The sequence below is a fragment of the Rhopalosiphum padi genome, chromosome 1 (genome assembly GCF_020882245.1).
Source record: "Rhopalosiphum padi isolate XX-2018 chromosome 1, ASM2088224v1, whole genome shotgun sequence".
Lineage (NCBI taxonomy): Eukaryota > Metazoa > Arthropoda > Insecta > Hemiptera > Aphididae > Rhopalosiphum > Rhopalosiphum padi.
Genome location: NC_083597.1, coordinates 30,517,465 through 30,539,342, shown reverse-complemented (window position 1 = coordinate 30,539,342; position 21,878 = coordinate 30,517,465). Strand labels below are relative to the sequence as shown.

General features: G+C 27.6%; 2 protein-coding genes across 2 annotated transcripts; both read left to right on the top strand.

Annotated features, from left to right (window-relative positions):
• The first annotated feature begins 4,664 nt into the window (after positions 1 to 4,664).
• Positions 4,665 to 8,619, top strand: LOC132918119 (uncharacterized). The gene is made up of 3 exons (XM_060979217.1): positions 4,665 to 4,855; positions 5,761 to 5,887; positions 6,354 to 8,619. The coding sequence occupies exons 2-3, from the start codon at positions 5,801 to 5,803 to the stop codon at positions 8,229 to 8,231; spliced, it is 1,965 nt and encodes a 654-aa protein (XP_060835200.1). The 5' UTR covers positions 4,665 to 4,855; positions 5,761 to 5,800; the 3' UTR covers positions 8,232 to 8,619.
• A 1,138-nt stretch (positions 8,620 to 9,757) lies between these two features.
• LOC132917568 (uncharacterized) lies at positions 9,758 to 14,452 on the top strand. Its single transcript, XM_060978364.1, has 3 exons — positions 9,758 to 9,968; positions 11,717 to 11,843; positions 12,352 to 14,452. Exons 2-3 carry the CDS (start codon positions 11,757 to 11,759, stop codon positions 14,233 to 14,235), a joined length of 1,971 nt encoding a protein of 656 aa, XP_060834347.1. The 5' UTR covers positions 9,758 to 9,968; positions 11,717 to 11,756; the 3' UTR covers positions 14,236 to 14,452.
• Positions 14,453 to 21,878: the final 7,426 nt, after the last annotated feature.

Below are 21,878 nucleotides of genomic sequence, written 5' to 3'. Positions count from 1 at the left end.
AATTTATAAAAACGTTATCTTTTAAATTTTTACCAATACCATAATATTTTTACTACAGTTTATATTTATCTATTTTTTAATATTTTTATACATGTACAATTACAAATGCAATAATTAATATAAAAAGAAAAAACAATATTTTTAACCGATTTGTAGTAGTAATTATGTAATTATTATTACAGATAGTCCTAAGTCTGTATAAAAATGGGAAGGGAAATATTTGTTTAGTTTTTAAAATATACGAGACGCATTTGGTATGCACAAAAAAAATAGGGACGCAATTAGTATGACCCCCAAAAAAACTTGGGACGCAATTCGTATGCAGCCGTTTAGTTAATCTATACAACATTACCCTTTTTAAGGGTATTAGCTCATTAAATAAATCAAAAAATAATTAATAAAGAAAATTTATTATAAGCGAAAAAATAAAATAAATGTCTTATTGCAGTGCATAGATGAGATTATTTCCATAGTATTTATAGCCACTTCATGTCATCTCGTTATACTTTCTAGTGGACGGTTACGGACAGTGCCGGATTTAGAACAGGTGTCATCCTAGGCCCTTTTAAATATGCCACCCCTACCCCAAGAAAAAAAATATAGTATTTATTCCTAATAAATTTATTTAATTTTAAAGAAATTAGGTCAGTAGTTATTATAAGCAAAACAAGTAATTATAAATTCTAATAAACAATAAACCTGAAATGTATCAAATTTATGGATTTACTTCTATGTTTTTTAAATATATATATTACATAATATATAATATTAATTTACGCAGTTACATAAATGCATAAAATATTTATATAGTTTTTTTCCATTTCATACAAAATTTGCCGGCTCTGGTTACGGAGCGGAAGAATGTTACAAAAATGTTTTATCTTTTGAGTTTTGACCGTCACGGGCGGCGAGTGGAACAGTAGCGATATCGTATTGACAACGATTCGCGATTAAAGTGCTAAGAAAAAAAAAAATCAGTGATTACCGAACCCGGCATTACTCGTTCGCTGGGATTCCGAGGCGTAAAAGTGGTAATTAGCGGATCGCCTCACGGGTACTGATGATACTCGAAAATTATTGCCCAGTCGGTCATCATGCTGCCTGACGCCTGTATCCGGTCACCGTCGACGTCACTTTGACGGTCTCACGAAGATCGGTACTGATGACATTATTTTTATTTCAAAGTCAGTTACCCCGTACAGAGTGTACACTGTGTACAGTCTCCACCGTCAATAAATCGTTTTCACAGTGAGCACTGCCGGAGCTGCGTTGTGTCCCGCGCGCGTACAATTAGCCGCCTTACCGCTATCGTCTGACATCACGGTACCGGCCTCGATATATATATATATATATTATATTTATATATACTTGATTTATCTCGGCGGCGGCCGTGGATCTATACACAAATTGTTTTACGTCTCTCGATAACGCAACATTTTCTCGCTCTCTTTTCATCGTCGGTAACGTCTTGCTACACCGCGCAGATTCGATTTTTCATCATATTTAAATCTTGCAACTTCCGTGCGTGTGTGTACTGTGTAATTATATTGTGATGTGTGACTACAGTGACGGCGCTAGGGAGGGAGGGTACTCCGTGCAAATGCCCGGGGCCCCATGTCTACTTATTTGTTTTTCATAATTTTATGGCACACAACTTGAGAACAATTTTTTGTAAATAAGTAATGCAGACAATGTGCATAGTTTGTAATCATACAGGGAAAAATGAAATTAATATTTGTATTTTAAATATCAATTATTATAAGCTATAAACTATAATACATTATAAAATATAATAATATAAATACAACACACGTCGGTGTGTTTAACACTACTCGTGTTATCGTTATTCATTACTTGTTTGTGTTACCTATTTGTGACTTGTCTAATTGTCTGTCTAGCCCGGCTAGCCGCGTAGCTTGTAATGTATACATTGTACAAGTAAGTCGACTATAGTGTGTACATTTTACAAATTGATTTCGTTTCGTTTACTTTACATCTTTATCCATAGTTTTGTGAACATTAATTATTAAAATATCGCGGCTATTTGCTTATTTACGATTAAATTAAATTGTTAATACCTTTTACGTTACATGTATATTTAAGTGGATCTTTAAAAAGAAAATTAAAAAAACAACGCGATGACAAAATAAAAATGCTCCAGCTAATAATTAATTTGTTTAATAATGCAGTAGCAGTTACTACAGAAAATTTGATCAATAAGTCAATAAAATCTACACTGGAAAAAGCAACTGATATTGTAAGTAACTTTTAAGTACTATTTTTTTTCTATTTCCTACCTATATAAATATTTATATATTTCTTATTACATATATATTATATTATAGTTCGAATAAAAATTCTTGCTATAAAATTCAAATACCATAATTGTAAAATTGGGGCCTATAAAAATTAAAAGCTAGGATTTATTATTTATATTTTATTTTATTTTTGTTTTGATTTATATAAATATATAAGTATATAATAAATTTATTAGTCAAATTTAGTCAATTTATTATCTAATGACTAATATTATAAAATTAATTTTATAATTAAATCATTATCGATATAATCATTTTAAACAAATAATACTATTACATATACATTTTTTTGAACATATTTAAGGAACAAATAAATGTAGCAAAAGATGATGAACTACAGAGAGCTTATGATGAAAATCAAATCATATCCATCAGAAAGGAACATTTTAAATTGGAAAATTGACCAAATTTGTCGATACGGATCTATTAAAACATTGCATGGGTCTCTAAAACCGTTTAACTGATGGAGAATCCAAAGATATTGATGCGTTAGATTTATATGCAGAATTAATAATTTTTAGATTGCTTGTTAATGAAAACCAAACTGCTCTAGAAGTACTTTTAACAGTAAAAAATTCCAAATATTAATATTACGCTTAGGTTTCGGATACTTCTAACCATTCCAGTCACTTCAGCTAGCGCAGAGAAGTTTTTCTAAGCTAAAAATCATAAAAAATTATCTCCGTAATATGATCACTAATCATTGATCAGCCAAGAACAGCTTTGTGGGTTGTCTATGATACAGATCGAAAAGTCAATATCGGATACAATAAATTATGACTTTACTGCAGCAAAATCTAGGAAAAAATCATTTTAATTATCTTGTTGACATGTTATATAATATGTACACAATTTATATATTTTATTAAAAACAAAATACGAATACCCTTTAATTATATATTTATTTTATTATAATTTAATTGACACACTACACACATTGACAGTATACGAGTATTCTTTTTTATGTAGCTAACTACTCGTATTAGATTCTGAACGGAGTGATGAATGTATTGATTTTACAATGATGTGTGTTTTTTTTAAATTTTTTTTTTATTTTTGTGTCTGTCATCACTTTTTGGAGTAGTAATAATGCTTCGATTTTTGACTTCAGCCCGTCTTTGAAAAGGAAAATTCATCTAGTTGGTACTTTGGGGGGGGGGGTCAAAAGTAAAAAATGTCCAATAGTTTTCAAAAGCGTCAGAAAACGGGAATTTTTACGTATAACCACTTTTTGACAAAATCGATTTTTTGATTTTGCTGTAACTCAAAAACGAATCATTGTAAATACTTGAAATTTTCACCAAATGTTTATATTAGTGTTATTTATTTACGATTAAATTTTCAAAATATTTATAACTTTTTTAAGCTACTTATAGACAATTAAATTTTTTGACATTTTTAAGTTTTTTTTTCTTAAAATGCCGATAAAAAAAATTTGGCTATCCAAAAAATCTTTAAAATTTAATACAAAGTTTATTATAAGTTGAGCTTATCGTAGTAAAAAAAAAAATCAAAAATCGTTAGTCACAATTTTTATTTATAAGCATTTAAAGTTTAAAAAAAAATTCCAGCGTCAATATATAAAACATTTTATGAGCGTATGAAATTTTATTTTTTACGAAATCACGTAAAATAACGATATATTACAATTTAAATATAAGTTATAGTAATATAATTTATCCAACCAATTATCATTGACTGACAACTCATCTCCGTTCAGAATCGTTTTTCGTATACAATGATACCCGTCATTTCATTCAAATTTAACACATCCACACGACCAGTGACCTACTCACCATCTCTACTATACAGCGGAGCGATACCCACTTGCCCACTTTTTTTTTTATCTTATAAATTTAAAAAGTTAAATAATTATAATTTTTTTGTTTTATATGATTTATTTTGATATAATTTTCATAACTTTTTAAAAACAATTGTATTCAATAACTAACATTGAGGACGGTGTCGAATTAAATCGGTTGCCCGAATTCAATGCAGAACTCCGACAAAATCAACGCACGAGCTTTAATATATAACCGACTTTAAACAAAAGATACAATATTGTTTCTTGTAAATTTAATACATATTTACTAACATAACATTTTTTTTTTGTGATAGTACACAGTCACTAGCACTCTAAGCAATGTGTTTGTATATTCATAAGTTCATAACATATTATTATTAAATTACAATTTTTACACATATTTTCATAAACAGGAATGGAATTTTGGTTGTTTACTTACATTGGCGATTATTTATTCAAACATTCCTTTTATTGCATTATCTATACGGTCTATTTAACTCGGGATAAAAAATTTAATAAAATGTACACTTTTATGTCGAACGTTGACTATGATACATATATTAGTTTGTGATTAATTTAATTATTCTCAAATATAACAAGTTTTATAATCATTTATTTTTATATTAAAAATGTGTTTTTCTTTTCAAATAAATACCAGGTTATTTAGCAATATTTATTTATACTACGAAAATTTTTTGTGATTTGGGAAGGTCAATAATCTATCACTGTTTTGGTAACAAATTAATTTATTAAATTATTATATAGTTAATTATTGTTTTCAATTATCTAGTAATAACCATTCTATCTCGATACCAATGAAATAAGATAACCATACGTAACAAATTATACTCACAGTTAATTATTAAAATCCACCTTCAGATTTCAGATATATACTTAAAATTTTAAATGAATCTATTTGACTTATTTCCCTTGGTAAAATTACCACGCAATAACCTTTAAATTCTATTAGATTTGGTAACTACTATATGTAAAATAAAGATTGTATTCGATTCTATCTCTATGTATAATTATAATTATAGGTATACAGACCCTGTTGTTTTATTATTACTTATTACGAATTTATGATATTATTATTTGAACTGTATACAGAATAAGACCGTATTTTATATAATTATATAGAAGTATTAGAGCCCCAGACATAAATTCCGGCGTTTCTTTGTTAAGTTTAACTTAAATGCCAATATGCCTTAATTGAATAACTTTGAAAATTATTTTGGTAATTTTTTATCATATTTTGGATATTTTGATCTATTAATATTAGTTGTGCCGAATCCGTTAATATAATACGAAAAACCTAAAATATGCACTAAAAGCATAATTAATATAGAAATATGATCAAACAAGTAAAAATCGAACAAATATTCAAAAATATATAAATTTAAATTCTTTGAGTAATGAAACAAATTTTTATTTTATTCCACATTAATTTAGATGTAATTTAAAAAAATGATAAATGCATAAACATCCGTTTCTTATATTATTAGTTTTATTTATATAATATGATACATTTAAAGTTATTTTTTATTTATAATAATTATAATATATAATTCAATATTTTTATGTAAAAATCTACAAGAAGAAGAAAGTAAGAATCTATAATTAAATAATTGTTTTTAGATGAATAATATCTTGGAACATTCATAATTTTGGCGGTATCATGGCTTATTGCAGAAAGCTTAACAAAAACAAAAATTACGAGAACTGCTATTCTTTGAACGGACTATTTGTACTGGTTTTTACAATGGTAAATACAATATAAATTGATAATTATAATTAAGAAAATATTTTAATTTTATTAAAGTGTATATCAAAATAACAAATATTTTGATATACATAAAAATTTACACAAAATAATTTAAAATTTAAAACGAGCATTAAAAAAAAATCAGTATTTTATCATATTTAACAAGTTATTCCTCAATATATTTTAGTAGTAAATATTTAAAAAAAGATTTAACAAAAGATTTGAAACTAAAATTTACATAATATAAAAAAAAATATTGAATAAGCTATGAGGAATTTAAAATGATATAAATAAAGTATCTATATGTGTACGTAATAAATATACCAATAAACTGCAGAATCTTACCTCTTTCATTATTAGATTTAGTAAAAATATAAATACAGCTTTTCACAATTATTTTCGACGATAATATTAACATTTTCAAAATTATTAATGTTATAAAATTAATAAATGGTTTTTCCTTTAGATTTTGATATTTGAATCAGTTAGTAGTACATTGGACACGGAGTCAAATAATACCAATTGTTCAAATGCACTAACATGCACTAAATGTACAATCAAAGCTCAATGCCAATGGTCTTTAAAACAACAGGAATGTATAAAAAAGACAAATTTTTCAAATTTAACAGCCACAAGTATTGGGGAGTGTCCACAGTTTTCAGTTGATAAACAATATAGTTATGATAAATTTTATGATTTATATGGTTTTGTTTATTTTAATTACACTTTAAATGTATCAAACGATTTAGTAGGTTTCAAGAATTATCTTCGAACCAGTCAAATTTATTTGCATACAATGTCATCCATTTTTAGTCCCACGTTTAATAAAGAAAAAAATGATTATTTTTTTTCAATAGCTCTTTGGAAAATATCACGTGAATTATCCAATCAGCCGTTCACTGATTTTTTATTTATTAATTTCAATAATGTCATTTTGCGGTTCGACAACGTCGCCGATCATTATGTTACGTTTTATCCACGTGATCAATGTACCGACCACGAAAAGGACAAATTCTGTGCGATTTGTGCATGGAACAACAATTCGTATTTTAACTACTTGAAATGGTGTTCGAAGGACAACGTCTGTGAGGGTCGAAAGCAGTTGTACCTGAAGAACGACGCCGAAGAATTATTAAATGAATATAGAATAATATTTAATTTTAACAACCGGATGAAAGAAGCTTACGTGACGAACGAATGTCCTGAAGTAAACGTGATAGCGGTCAATCCGCTGTCTGGACATCGTGGTGGTGGAACGGTGGTAACGATCACAGTTAGAAACCACAGAATACTTGCCGAGGACACGACGATACAGGTGATGGTGGCAGGAATGGTGTGCATGAACCCCAGAACATCAGGACCCGAGACGATCACTTGCACTACGTCACTATGGGTAAACGTCAACGAAGAACCACCGATCCCCGGTCCGATCCTAGTCATATACTCGTCGGACAAAGGTAGATTAACGATCGAATCATCGCAGACATTTCAGTATGACGTCCATCCGACTTGTGGCTCGCCCAGACCCGTACTGGACGAGAACCAACGACTTAGAGCCTCAGAATCGGGAGACATCATCGTGCCGGTGCGTGGTGTTCATTTCGTCAAACCATGTGTTGTATCCTCCGCCCAACTCTTCGTCGTACTGACAAATGGTACTATGCAGTTCGCGTCCATTCATTGTGATATACCGGTCAACGACACATATATGGTCTGTCGATCACCGAGAGTTGACAGCCGTGTATGGCGTGACGAATATGATTCGTTTAATGATGAACTCTTATTGGATTTCGGGTTGAATGTAATGAATTTCATCGGAAATCAGTCGCTGTTGGTGAAAGGGCCATCGGGCGGTTTTCACGTACTCTTCGATCCGGTGCTAATGGATTTTAATATAACAGATAGTAATGGTTCAGTAGAATTCAACGGGCGCTACTTGAATCACGTGCAGTCCGACGTCATTCTAATAAGGATCCCAAAATCATCGGCGAAACGTTGCAAATCCGTTCTGGATTGCTTAGTCGTGGCGTGTTGTGAAAATGTGGTGATTTCAGAACAACGTATAATATGCAAGCCGAACGTGACCATCGATCCAGCTGCCACTGAATCGCGCAACATCTTGGTCACGATCGGTGATCGGTTGTCGTACACCGTGCCCAATAGATTTCCACCCCCCGATTTAACTACAATCTGGTGGTCTACGTGTCTGTTGCTTGTTTTTGCGTTGGTTTTTTATCTAAAGACCGAAAGTAAGTACGGCTTGACGAAAACGGTTGATGACCCACTGGTGTCTTTCACGAGATCACAAACTGACGGACACTACGATATAGTTTTAAATAGTTAATTTACTAGCAGTGTATTGATTTTGGTTGTTATTATTAACTAAACATAATATATTCCAAAATAACAAGTGTTTTTTCCCCAATATTATTCCCAAAAATGAACTTGTTTTGATAAATTATGTAAAAAATTATTTTTAAAATATTGCAAATATTTCTCACTGTGTTCTGTTATTTATATCTCGAGTAATTCTTCACCAAAGAAATTTTAAAATAAAATTTTTTTTTGCTTATTCGGCAATTAACACGACACAGTTTTCGAGATTGGTATAACGTCCAAAAATTATATATTGTTAGTTTAGTTATATGTTTGTTTAAATAGACAAATAAAAAATTACATATATTAATAGTTTCACAAATAATATAATATTATCATTTTCTTTATAAACTTAATCAAACAGTGCTTAAATACGTAAAAAATGTAATCATTAACGTAGAATTTTTGTGATTTGTGATTTAAAATTAGTATTGTTTTTAAATATTAAATTACCTACGATTATGGTATAAATTAATGTACTAAATAATAATAGCAGATAATCACCAATTTTTTATTTATTTCATTGATAGAGTTATAATTAGTAGATAATATTGAAATGCATAAAACATCGTCTAATTAATATATTTATACCATATAATTGAATAATTAAGAATTTTCATAAAGTGATGTATTCCACGTGTATATGAAATATGACTATTTAAGTTAAGTATTAGCCATTAAATAATTCTTATAAAATTAAAATTTACTTGTTAGAAAAAGTATTAAATATATATTTCTAAGTTAATAACTGATAACTTACATCATTTCCATCAAAAAACCCTATTTTATATAACCGTTAAATAACATTTTAATTACCGTATAATGTACTATGAAGTAAAAAAAACACTTACTCATAAAAAAAATATAATGTATTTATACTATTTTTTCCATTAGATTAATATCAAATAACATACTAATCAAAGAATATATAATATATAGTATCTGAATTCAATGATGAATCCTTGTATACGAAAAACGATTCAGAGTAGATGAGATTGTTTGAGCAGAATCTATTTGAAGTATAGTTTATGCTATATTATATTTAAAATATTATTAGCATTTTAATAATTCAGTAAAGGTAAGACTAATGTTTGTCAACCATATTATACGGAACTTGTGTAATTACTTATGGGCCAAAGAAAGATGTTTATATGTTATATGTGTTTTAATAAGTACAAATAACTTGAAATTATTCTAAAATATTATAAGAAATGTATTATGTATGAAACATAATACTGTATATAATGTAAGTGATTAAAATCTGTACGATTAATATGATTTGAAATAAACTTAATTATGATTCTAAGCAAAGCATTTGTATGTTAATATAATATATTATTATTAAATTTAAATTTTTATACATATTTTCGTAAATAGTCAAGAATGGAATTTTAGGTGTATATTAACATTGGCGATTATTTATCCAAACATTCCTTTGATTGTATTATCTATGATCTATTTAACACGGAATGAAGTTTGATAAATAATTTAATAAAATGTACACTTTTATGTCGAACGTTGACTATGATACATATAAGTTTGTGATTAAATTTAATTACTCTCAATTATAACAAGCTTTATAATCATTTATTTTTATATTAAATAGATGTTTTTTTTTAAATAAATACAAGTTATTTAGTAATATTTGTTTATACGACGAACATTTTTTGTGACTTGGGAAGGTCGATCATCTATCGCTATTTTGGTAACAAATTGATTTTTAATATTAATATGTATTTAATGATTGTCTGCCCGGTAATAATTATTCTATTTCGATACCAATGAAATAAGATAAACATACGTAACAAAGTATACTCACTGTTAATTATTAAAATATACATCTTCAGATTTTGGATATACCTATAATTTTAAATGAATCTATTTTTCGCATTTCCCAGTGGCGGTTTTTAGGGCGGTGAAGAGACGCTCACCCCTCACCCCTAGGATTTTTTTTGTGTCAACTTTTATGTTCTGTATGTAATATTATTATTTTCACAATAAATGTTCAAGCTTTTTTTTTGTATCAACATGAAACACTGAATAAATAAAAAAGAAATATTGATATTATTGTTTAATTTTTCTTTACTTTAAATAATTTAATTTTTATCAATTTTTTATTAAATTTTGTTTAATGATTATTATGCTTACTATTTTTAATGTAATTAAATTACTTTTATAAGCTTATTAGTTGATTTGTTTTGCGTGTCAAATTTTTTTAATTCATATTATACTAAATGCGTAAATTGCTTTAAATTTATTACTTCAGTTATACATTTATAATTTAAATTTTTTTTAGATTGTAGTCAAAACTACGGACTTTTTACTATATTATATAATAGTATGTACACGTTTAAAGTTAAGTATAAATCAGAGACTGATACTTACTTTATATACCAATAAAACTAAACTATTTGAATTATGAAATAAAACATAAAAGTTATTTGTTATTAGATGTTAAAAATGTTATTTATTATATGTTATATTATATAATGTTATATTTATAGGACCATTTACAGATTTTATTCTTTTTTGATATATGTAATTATGGTGGTGAAGAGCGTAAACAATTGAAAATAGCCCCCACCCTAGATGTTATATCAAAACCGCCACTGGCTATTTCCTTGCGAAAATCACCACGCAATAACCTTAAAATTCTATTAGATTTGGTATTATATGTAGAATAAAGATTATACCTATAATTTAGGTACTAGCTATTCAATTATATTATTATTATAATTACAAATATACAAGCCATTTTATTTTATTATTACTTATTATTGTTGATTACGATTTTATTATTTGGACTGATGTAAATAAAATAAAATCGTATTTTGTATAATGTTTAGAAGTAGAGTCAAAAACATAATTCTTCAGTTACTTTTGTTAAATTTAACTTAACAAATAGTTAAATACTTCAATTGAATAATGTTTACAAAAATTTTATAAATTTGAAAAATATAGTGGGCGATACGTCTTTTTAGTTAAAAAGTACATTGTCTATAATTATTGTATAATTTTTGTAAGTTTCCTCAATTATACAATAATTTCAAAAAAACCGATATCATAAATATATATTATCATAATATATACATTTATTAGTTCTATTTATATATAATACATTATAATACGTTATTTTTTATTTATAATATTTTAATATTTATATTGAAGTAAAATAATCAATTTATATCTATTAGCATGTATACATTTATTAGTACATTAATTAAGTTATTTATAATAAATAATAATTATAATACTTTTATTGAATAATTTTTATAAACATTTTATAATTTTGAAAAATATAAAGGATGATACGTCTTTTTAATTAAAATAGCATTGTCTATAATTATTGTATAATTGAAGAAACTAGCAAAAATTTATTATAATTGTAATATTTATTTCGATATTTTGAAGTAAAAATCTTAAAAGTATCTATAACTAAATAATTGTTTTTAGATGAATAATATCTTGGAACATTCATAATTTTGGCGGTATTATGGCTTATTGTAAAAAGCTTAACAAAAACAAAAAATGCGGGAACTGCTATTCTTTGAACGGACTATTTGTACTGGTTTTTACGATGGTAAATACAATATAAATTGATAATTATAATTAAGAAAATATTTTAATTTTATTGAAGTGTATATCAAAATATTTGTTCAATAATACTTAAAAAATTTACACAAAATAATTTAAAATTTAAAACGAGCATTGAAAAAAATCAGTATTTTATCATATTCAACAAGTTATTCTATTCTCAATATATTTTAGTAGTAAATATTTTAAAAAATGTTTAATAATATGATTTGAAACTGAAATTTACATAATATAAGAAAAAATTTTGAATAAGTTATAAGAAGTTTAAAATTATATAAATAAAGTATGTATATGTAAACGTAATAAATATAATAATAAACTGCAGAATCTTATCTCGTTCTATGATTTAGTAAAAATATAAATACAACTTTTCACAATTTTCCGGTTATAGTATTACCATTTTAAAAATTTTAATATTAAAAAAAAATAAACAGTATTATAATCAGGTATTTAGAATGTAAATAAAAATTAATAAATGATTTTTTTTTCATTAGATTTTGATGTTTGAATCAGTTAGAAGTACATTGGAAACGGAGTCAAATAATACCAGTTGTTCAAATGCACTAACATGCACTAAATGTACAATCAAAGCTCAATGCCAATGGTCTCTAAAACAACAGGAATGTATAGAAAAGACAAATTTTTCAAATTTAACAGCCACAAGTATTTGGCTTTGTCCACAGCTTTCAGTTGATAAACATTATAATTATGATAGTAGTTTTATTTCTCTGAAATACACTTTGAAGGTATCAAACGATTTAGTAGGATTCACGAATTATCTTCGAAATAGTCAAATGTTTTTACGAAGAACATCGTCCTTTCATAGTGCTATAGTTAAGCAGATAATAAATCATAGTTTTATATTTAGATTCAACACACCGACAGAGTACTTCAATATATTGAATAATCAGTCTATCACTGAATTTCTTTTTATTGAGTTCAATGACGTAATGCTGCGGTTCAACAACATCGCCGATCATTATGTTACGTTTTATAGACGTGATGATAAATGTGCCAATGACGAGAAGGACAAATCCTGTGCGACTTGTGCATGGAATTACAATGGGTATTCTAACTACTTGAAATGGTGTTCGATCGACAACGTCTGTGAAGGTCGAAAGCAGTTGTACCTGAAGAACAGATCCGAAGAAATATTTCCTATAAATCAATTTGTAGACCAGCGGATTGAAGAAGCCTACGTGACGAAGGACTGTTCCGAAGTGAAAGTGATAGACGTACACCCGCTGTCTGGACCGCATACTGGTGGAACGGTGATAACGATCACAGTTAGAAACCACAAAATATTTGCGGAGGACACGACGATACAGGTGATGGTAGCAGGAACGGTGTGTACGAACCCCAGAACATCAGGACCCGAGACGATCATTTGCACTACGTCACCTTGGGTAAACGTTACAGGAGAACCACCGACTCTCGGTCCGATCCTGGTCAAATACTCGTCGGACAAAGGTCGATTAACGATCGAATCGTCGCAGAGGTTCCAGTATGACGTGACTTGTGGCTCGACCAGTCCCAAACTGGACGAGAACCAACGACTTAGAGCCTCAGAATCGGGAGACATCATCGTGCCGGTGCGTGGTGTTCATTTCGTCAAACCATGTGTTGTATCCTCCGCCCAACTCTTCGTCGTACTGACAAATGGTACTATGCAGTTCGCGTCCAATCATTGTGATATACCGGTCAACGACACATATATGGTCTGTCGATCACCGAGAGTTGACAGCCGTGTATGGCGTGACGAATATGATTCGTTTAATGATGAACTCTTATTGGATTTCGGGTTGAATGTAATGAATTTCATCGGAAATCAGTCGCTGTTGGTGAAAGGGCCATCGGGCGAATTTCACGTACTCTTCGATCCGGTGCTAGTGGATTTTAATATAATAGATAGTAATGGTTCAGTAGAATTCAACGGGCGCTACTTGAATCACGTGCAGTCCGACGTCATTCTAATAAGGATCCCAAAATCATCGGAGAAACGTTGCAAATCCGTTCTGGACTGCTTAGTCGTGGCGTGTTGCGAAAATGTGGTGATTTCAGAACAACGTATAATATGCAAGCCGAATGTGACCATCACTCCAGCTGCCACTTCATCGCGCAACATCTTGGTCATGATTGGCGATCGGTTGTCGTACACCGTGCCCAATAGATCGCTACCCCCCGTACAAGGGTCCATAATTTCCGGCTGGCGCAGTGTTATCATCTGGTTGTCCGCGTGTCTGTTTATTGTTTGCGTGTTGCTTTTTTATCTTAGAAATAGAAGTCAGTACAGATTGACAAAATCTGTTGACGACCCATCAGTTGCTTCCACGAGATCACAAGCTGGTCTACACTACGATGTAATTTTAAATAGTTAATTTAGTAGCAGTGTATTCATTTTGGCTGTAATTACTTATTATTATCTAAACATAATATATTACAAAATAATACGCGTTTTATTTCCAATTATCCCAAAAAATAAACATGTTTTGATAAAATATGTATAAAATAGTTTTTAGAATATTTCAAATAATTTTATGTTATTCAATGTTTTGAGGACGCCATTATAAAATTATACCAATATTAATATGCTCACTGTGTTATATTATTTTTTATTTATATCTTGAGAAATTCTTCACCAAAGAAATTTTAAAATTAAAATTGTTTTTGCTTATTCGGCAATTAACACCAAACAGTTAATAAACTATTCGTTATTTCCAGAAATTATATTGTGATATCACTATCAGCTTGTTTCAATAGACAATTAAAAGAATACACATGTTAGATGTTTCACAAATAACATAATAATTATTTATTTTTTTATATATTTTATCAAACTGTGTTTAAATATTTAATAATTTTGATGTTGAACGTAGAATTTGTGTAGTTTGTGCTTTTAAAGCAATACTGTATTTTAAATACTGAATTACGATCGTGGTATATATCAATCGTATATGTATGAACTGTACCTACTTAGTAATAATAGCAGATAATCACTATAGTTATGTAATATCGTAATTATTATTAGTAGATATTTTTGAAATTTTAAAACACTGCCTAATTAGTATAAATTATACCATGTATCATATGAATCAAGGGATATATTTATTATATATATTACCATATGAATGTATTATATACTTGAATTCAATGATTAATCCTTGTGTAGTGTGTACGAAAAACTGTTCAGAGCCGATGAAATTTTTTGATAAGATTCTATTTTAAGTATAGTTATGGAAGTTATGCTATATTATATTTAAAATATTATGAGTATTTTGGTAATGCAGTAGGTTAAACTAATTTTTGTCAACAATTTTATATAGAACTTGTGTAATTACTTATAGGTCAAAGAAAGACGTTCCTAATGCATATTATATTCTTTGTGTTTTAATAAGTACAAATAACTTAAAATGATGTAAAATATTCTTAAAAATGTATTGTGTATGAAAAATAACAATGTATGTAATGTTAGTGTTTAAAATCTGTAAGATTAATATGTTTTACATGTTACAACAAAATATCTGAATTTGATTAAGTGAAAATCATAATTTTTTAAACTCCAATGGTTCCAAAATTAAGACTTCAAACATTAATAAAATATACATAGAAAGTAGTATCTGAAATAAGAAAATATCCACAGTTTTTAGTACTTATAAAATATGAATTTCGTGAGGTCTTCCTCTATGGTGTACATTAATTTATATAATTATTTTGTAATACATAAAATAAGTCAATAAATTTTATAATACCGAAAAAAAAATTAATTATTATAATTTAAAAAATTACAATATATTGTCAATTTACCTGAATAACAGATGTTATGAATCTTCGCAATAGTAATATCATTGATTATAAAATAGACTACAGTCAATGGTAATATCAAAATATTTTAATCTATTAATTATTAATTAAGCTCAAGAGCTCGAGAGCGTTACCATGTCGTCATAAACCACCTTCAGGTCAGTTTTAGTTAAAGTTTTAAACCAGTTAGGTACCAATAAAAATATATAAAAGTATCTATCTACAATATATTATAAATTATTCATTATTTTCACAAGTCGTACATAAACTAATTTTACAATAAAATAAAAAAATAAAAATAATTAAATAATAAACAATTAAATAACTTAACAAAAAACTTTATTCGCGTCAAACATAATGTTTAGTACACTGAATATAGCTTTCATTCATAATATTACAATAACTGTTATTTTTATTTTGGCAATATTTTTCTACCTCCCAGCTATAATCTATGTTATTTAAATTGTTATCTTGGATTTCTTGAGTGTATACCAGAGGAATACTTTTGTCGTATAGAGCAGGCAGTCGTGGTACTTGAGTGCTGCGATACTTTTGTTTGTTTGTTTGAATTGTGTTTGTGTGTGTATTCTAATAAAAGTATCATAGCTCATTGGATCGTTTGATTATTTTTGGTGTCACCTTGTAAACTTTAAAACCGATCTGAAACCGGTTAATTTATGGTCGTTGAGGATTTTAAGTTTAAACAATAAGGTAGTCCTACGTTAGTTGTATTCTTTCAATCTAATCTGTAACCGGTTAATTTATAGTCGTTGAAGATTGAAAGTCTAAACAAAAGGTAGTGATATCGATTTCTTGTAAAGCCAAATTGAAACCGGTTAATTTATGGTCTTTTGGTTACTCAAGTGTCGATAGGAATATACGGACTGATTATTGTGTATACGACACTACTAATAAAACACTAAAGTAGGTACTATTATGTATGTATTAAATAGGTATATGTATAATAGGCGGGATTGTAATGTACATATTTCCAAAGTAGCCCGCAAGATCATTTGGGTTGGCCAATTCCTGCTTTAAAGCATATTACACTCACACAAACATCAAATTAAAATTAATTCATCACACCGCTCATAATATTGATGATCTATTTTCGATTCATCGTCGTAATCAACTTATAAATAAATATTATAAAATATTATAATCACGCAACACTAACGAAAATAATAATAATTTATATTTTATACGTACGAATGCAGATCTTTAATCGCCGAAAGAAACCAAATATAAAATATATCACGATCTTAACGGCTAGCACTACTGGCGAATAAGACAGCGGACAGTGGTACTGGCGAGTCAAATGGCCTAATAGCAGAGACTGTGCGGGGTGATTTGGTTAGAATTTAAATATCAGCTGTGCCGATCAAGAATTTCCGTGTACGATGCTGATGCGTGACATCGACGGCCGCGGCGTCTGGATGCAGCACAACCGACGAGGCGACAATAATATTATCCATTATCAGAACCTGTGCGGTCGTATACTTTTCGCCTCGTTTACGTCTTGAGATATCGACAGCCGAGTTGTGCCGCCGGTAATCACCAATTCTTCAGCACTTTAATCGCATATTTATCACCACTGTCATCGCGCACAACAACATCGCAGACCATATCTACTAGCCGTCCGTTCCTATATCGTTACGCACAGTTATAAAAACGCTTGTCCGTGTATACTACGTTATGCCATAGATAATTTTTATTTTCAGTTATATTTAATTTTCGATATTCATTATTTATTATTGATCTATTTATAAGATAACTCACTCGAATGGTAACATAGTAAAGAATGATAAAACAAACGATTCAATATATTATATAGCGGTTAAGCATTATTTGGATTTTGGATACTACCAAAATATAAAACTTATGAGCGTATAATAAATTTTATAAACCTAGTGTTGTATAATATCGAAATAACAATCGTATGATAATAAAATTATTATTAGAATTCAAATTCAGAATAAATGTGAAACGACATTAATGAAATATGGATTTAATATACTGTTTTATTATAAATATTAAAATGTTTAATTTTATGGTGCGCTCGAATAAGGGCCGTATCTAATATTATTATTTCCAAGCCACGAGGGCTAAGAGCTTCAATATTTTTTTAACTTATAACATTTATTTATTATAATATTGTTTTATATTGTTGTATAGCTATAATTATTTTAAATATTATTTTTATAGAATAAAAACGACCTTTCAACATCAACATAAATTGATAAGAGAATAGGTGATGCTAATAAAAATTAGGTGAATATAAAATATAAATTTAATACACTAGCTATTGTTGAACATACTTTGCATAGGCGTAAATTTTTCTTGTTAGAAGGAGGGACTACATTTATAAATATAGAACAGGGCTTCGCCCCCCACACCCCGTACATATAAATTTTACAATTTTATTGTAACATTTATTATGTAAAATGTATATAAAAACTTCAAAATTATTTATTTAACGGCGTATACATAACTTTTTATCGTTGTCGTTATAAAATATTAACGTATAGCTCAATCATTTTAATTTTATTAAAAATTTACAATACAAAATTCATACATGACACTTAAATGTTCAAATATCACATACCTATCAGATATCCTGATTAGGAATTATGTCATACATTTTCTAATTTTTTCTAATAAATAACCTTAAATTTCTTCAAAAACTTTTGAAAAATGTAGGGGGCTATCCACCCCTTCAATTTACACCTATGATACTTTGCACTAACATAGAGTTTTTCCCGATGTATAGTATAGGCAAAGTAGGTTACGATACCGGATACTATAAACTTTATAGTATAACGTGTTCAATATTTCTAATAATTACAATTTACCATTTAGGCATTTAGCCCATTGCAACTTTGTTCGCCGAGAGAATGTGGTTCCGTAATCTCACAATTAAAATAACACACCGTTCCTCGCCGTAAATACTAAAAACCAAAATCCCCACTTTTCACCACCAATAGTAGTCGCAAACTTTATTTTTTCGGAGAACGGAATAAAATAGTATCAAACATTTATATTGTGTACACAATCAAAAATCTTAACACGATTAAAGATCGATAAGACAATGAGTTTTAATTCTATAAAAAAAAATGTATAAATTAAAATAAAATGTACGTAAAATCATCACATAATTTATAAAATACTAAAGGTGTGATACACACTATGAAAAAACTATTAATTACTTACTAATTTTTTATTATTATTGTTTTAATATTAGTTTAATATATATAAGTTAGTTTAGTTTAACTATATTCAGGTACAGCTGATTACAGTGTTATTTATGTAAACACTTAAAATCTAAATTATATTCGTATAATATGTATTATGTATGTATTATAATTATGAATATATAATATATAGTACATAATGTATGTTTATTTTTTAATTGACTCTTATTAATTTCTTATAAGGTACAAACGAAATAACTCAGATATATCATATTTAAATTTAATACATAGGTAATAACAATATTAAAATTAATTAATATATTATAATACTAATATATCTAACTGTACTTAAAATATATTTTTCTGATATTTAATAGTATATAATATTTTTATCATATATATCATATATTATAAATAATGATAATTATAATAATTGTATTTATGTTATTGCTTATTAATATATACAGTGTGTTATTATTAGTACACACATACTATTTGATAGATAATATTTACTAGTTACTACGTTTATATGATGGCGTTAAAACGGTTTGAAATTAAAACCTATTATTAATAACACTATATAATAAGATATTTTGAATCTCCACTCATCGTCCTTAGTAAAAAAAAATGATATCTTTCTTAAGACAATACGGTATACGGTATACGGTATACCTAACGTTACCGACATATTAACGTATACAATACCAAAATATACATTCAGCAATTTCAATTGTGTGTATTTAGCTTAAATATTAGAATTCAAAGTGAAAAGGAAAAATGATCAAACTTAAAGCTAAGAAACTAATAACATTATCTATGTCTTATCATCAGTATTTTACTCATATTTTGCTTTGTAAGTAAATTATGAGTAAAAAATAAAAAAACTAAACTTAAAAATTAAAATACCGTAAAAACTTATGAGAGAACACAGATAATGTTTTTACCTTTAAGTTTAATAATAATAAGTAATTTCACTCTAATACTTAGCTATAAACACACAAAATTCTGAACTTATATTTTGGTATGATATACGTGTTAGTAAGATGGAGACACATATACAGCCATTGCTATACAAGTACAACATCCTCTAAAACGTTGGGTCGATTAGATACCCTAATAAACATTAAGTTTGTAATTTATGGTATGTTTGTTCGAAACAATGTGGACTTATCGTTAATATAAATCATGATAAGATATAAGATATTACTACTTACTGTGGTTTTGTTTTTTTTTTTGGGGGGGGGGGGGAGTTTGGCCAATATTGTTTTAAATAGTCAAGGAGCTGAACTACGATTCGATTTTTAAATGTTGATGATGAATCACAGAAAAAATATCAAAACTAAATTTTATGTGTTTCTATTGTATCATGTCTTATGAAAACATTGATTTTATAATAACAAATCTAAATCAATAACCCAACTGACCACTGACCAGGAAACAAGTTGCACTAATTAGGTATAGACTAATTATAGGTATAGAGGTACTTACAAATGAGTAGACAGGATTTTTTAATGGAGATTTGTTTTAATTTAATATTTAAATACAACTTAGAGAGGGGGCTGTTCACACTACATCATAGTCTATAGTCATACGGGCATAGAAAGTATGATTTATTTTTGATCATCATTTGATTGCTAACCATCAGATTGAAGATTTCTATAGGATTTAGACCTTGTTAACTATACTACAATTTGTAAAGCTTGATAAAGTAGTGTGTCCATTTTTGTATGATAAATACTCTTTGCCAGCTTTCATAAAAACACGCAATATGTCAATTATCCAAAATATGCATTATATACTAAATAAAATTACATATTAAGTACCTATTTAATATTGTCACCTTAAAAAAAGATGCATTTTATCCAGTATTTAGTAGTATAATACAACTTAACAACATTGGTATTCAATTCTATGAACTTACAAGCTCCAGTCAATTATAAACAAATCTAGATGACTTATCAATGGGTAGGCAAGTGTGTACTTGTCACATGCAAAACATTTGTAATCAATTAGAAATTATTCCTAATTCATATATAAGATTCTGAATACAATGTGTTGAATTAAATACCTGCAAGTATTCAAATTATATGTGATATGCCACTTACATATTCATTTTATGGACTACAATATTTTAATTTGGATATATCTAGTTAGATATATTATCATAAATGTGACCAATTATATTTTAATGATATTATTTAGTCGACACTATTAATTGATGTTGCTTTTAGAAGTAATACTTATTTGAATACACTTGTTACATTACATTTGTTTTTAGTCTTAAAAATAAAATATTTTTAAATTACAAATTTACCATAAAATATGTTTTGGAAAGTTAGAAACATTAGTCAAGTAGGGTATAAATCATATAGTAGGTATAAGTGTTATTTATGCACTGTCGCCTATTTAACATGATTCAAAAACACTTAAAGTAGAAGACTAAAAAATCAATTGGTTATTAAATATATTTATGCGATAAGTACTTATAATTATTATAGGTATTTTTAAAAAAGTATTCATTTGAACTTTTCTCAATATAAGAAAACAAAATAATTATTCAAACTTCATAAATGGGTAACTTCACTGTATCATAGTTTTTAAAACATTTAAATATAAAGTACCTACCTTGGTTTTTTAATTTAAAAAAAATCATTAAATGTTATACTTTGGTGGTAAAGATAACTACTTACCATTTTTAGATTTATTAGGCATGATTGCTAATAACTGAAATAATACCTAAATCTCATAATTTTTTTTTTACAATTTTTCAGTAATTTTATATGTTAACCATCAACCAATGACAAGTTTAATACTTTGTAGTATGAATTAATTTAATATTTTATTTTATAATTTCCATTACACAGTTTGTCATGACGATTAATTAAATATAAAACTATTCTTGTTTATTTTTTCAATATTGAATATTCAGAATTATATTTATGGTAAGACAGAAGTAATTGACTTAATTAAAACAAATACTTAATTTTGATTTAATAAGTTATTATCATTTATCAACCAAAAATAGATTT

Excerpts from the sequence above, each read along its gene's own strand:
- LOC132918119 (XM_060979217.1), top strand. The coding sequence starts at position 5,801 with ATGGCTTATTGCAGAAAGCTTAACAAAAACAAAAATTACGAGAACTGC. Across the intron at positions 5,888-6,353 it reads TTGTACTGGTTTTTACAATG|ATTTTGATATTTGAATCAGT; the intron begins GTAAATACAATA and ends TTTTTCCTTTAG.
- LOC132917568 (XM_060978364.1), top strand. The coding sequence starts at position 11,757 with ATGGCTTATTGTAAAAAGCTTAACAAAAACAAAAAATGCGGGAACTGC. Across the intron at positions 11,844-12,351 it reads TTGTACTGGTTTTTACGATG|ATTTTGATGTTTGAATCAGT; the intron begins GTAAATACAATA and ends TTTTTTCATTAG.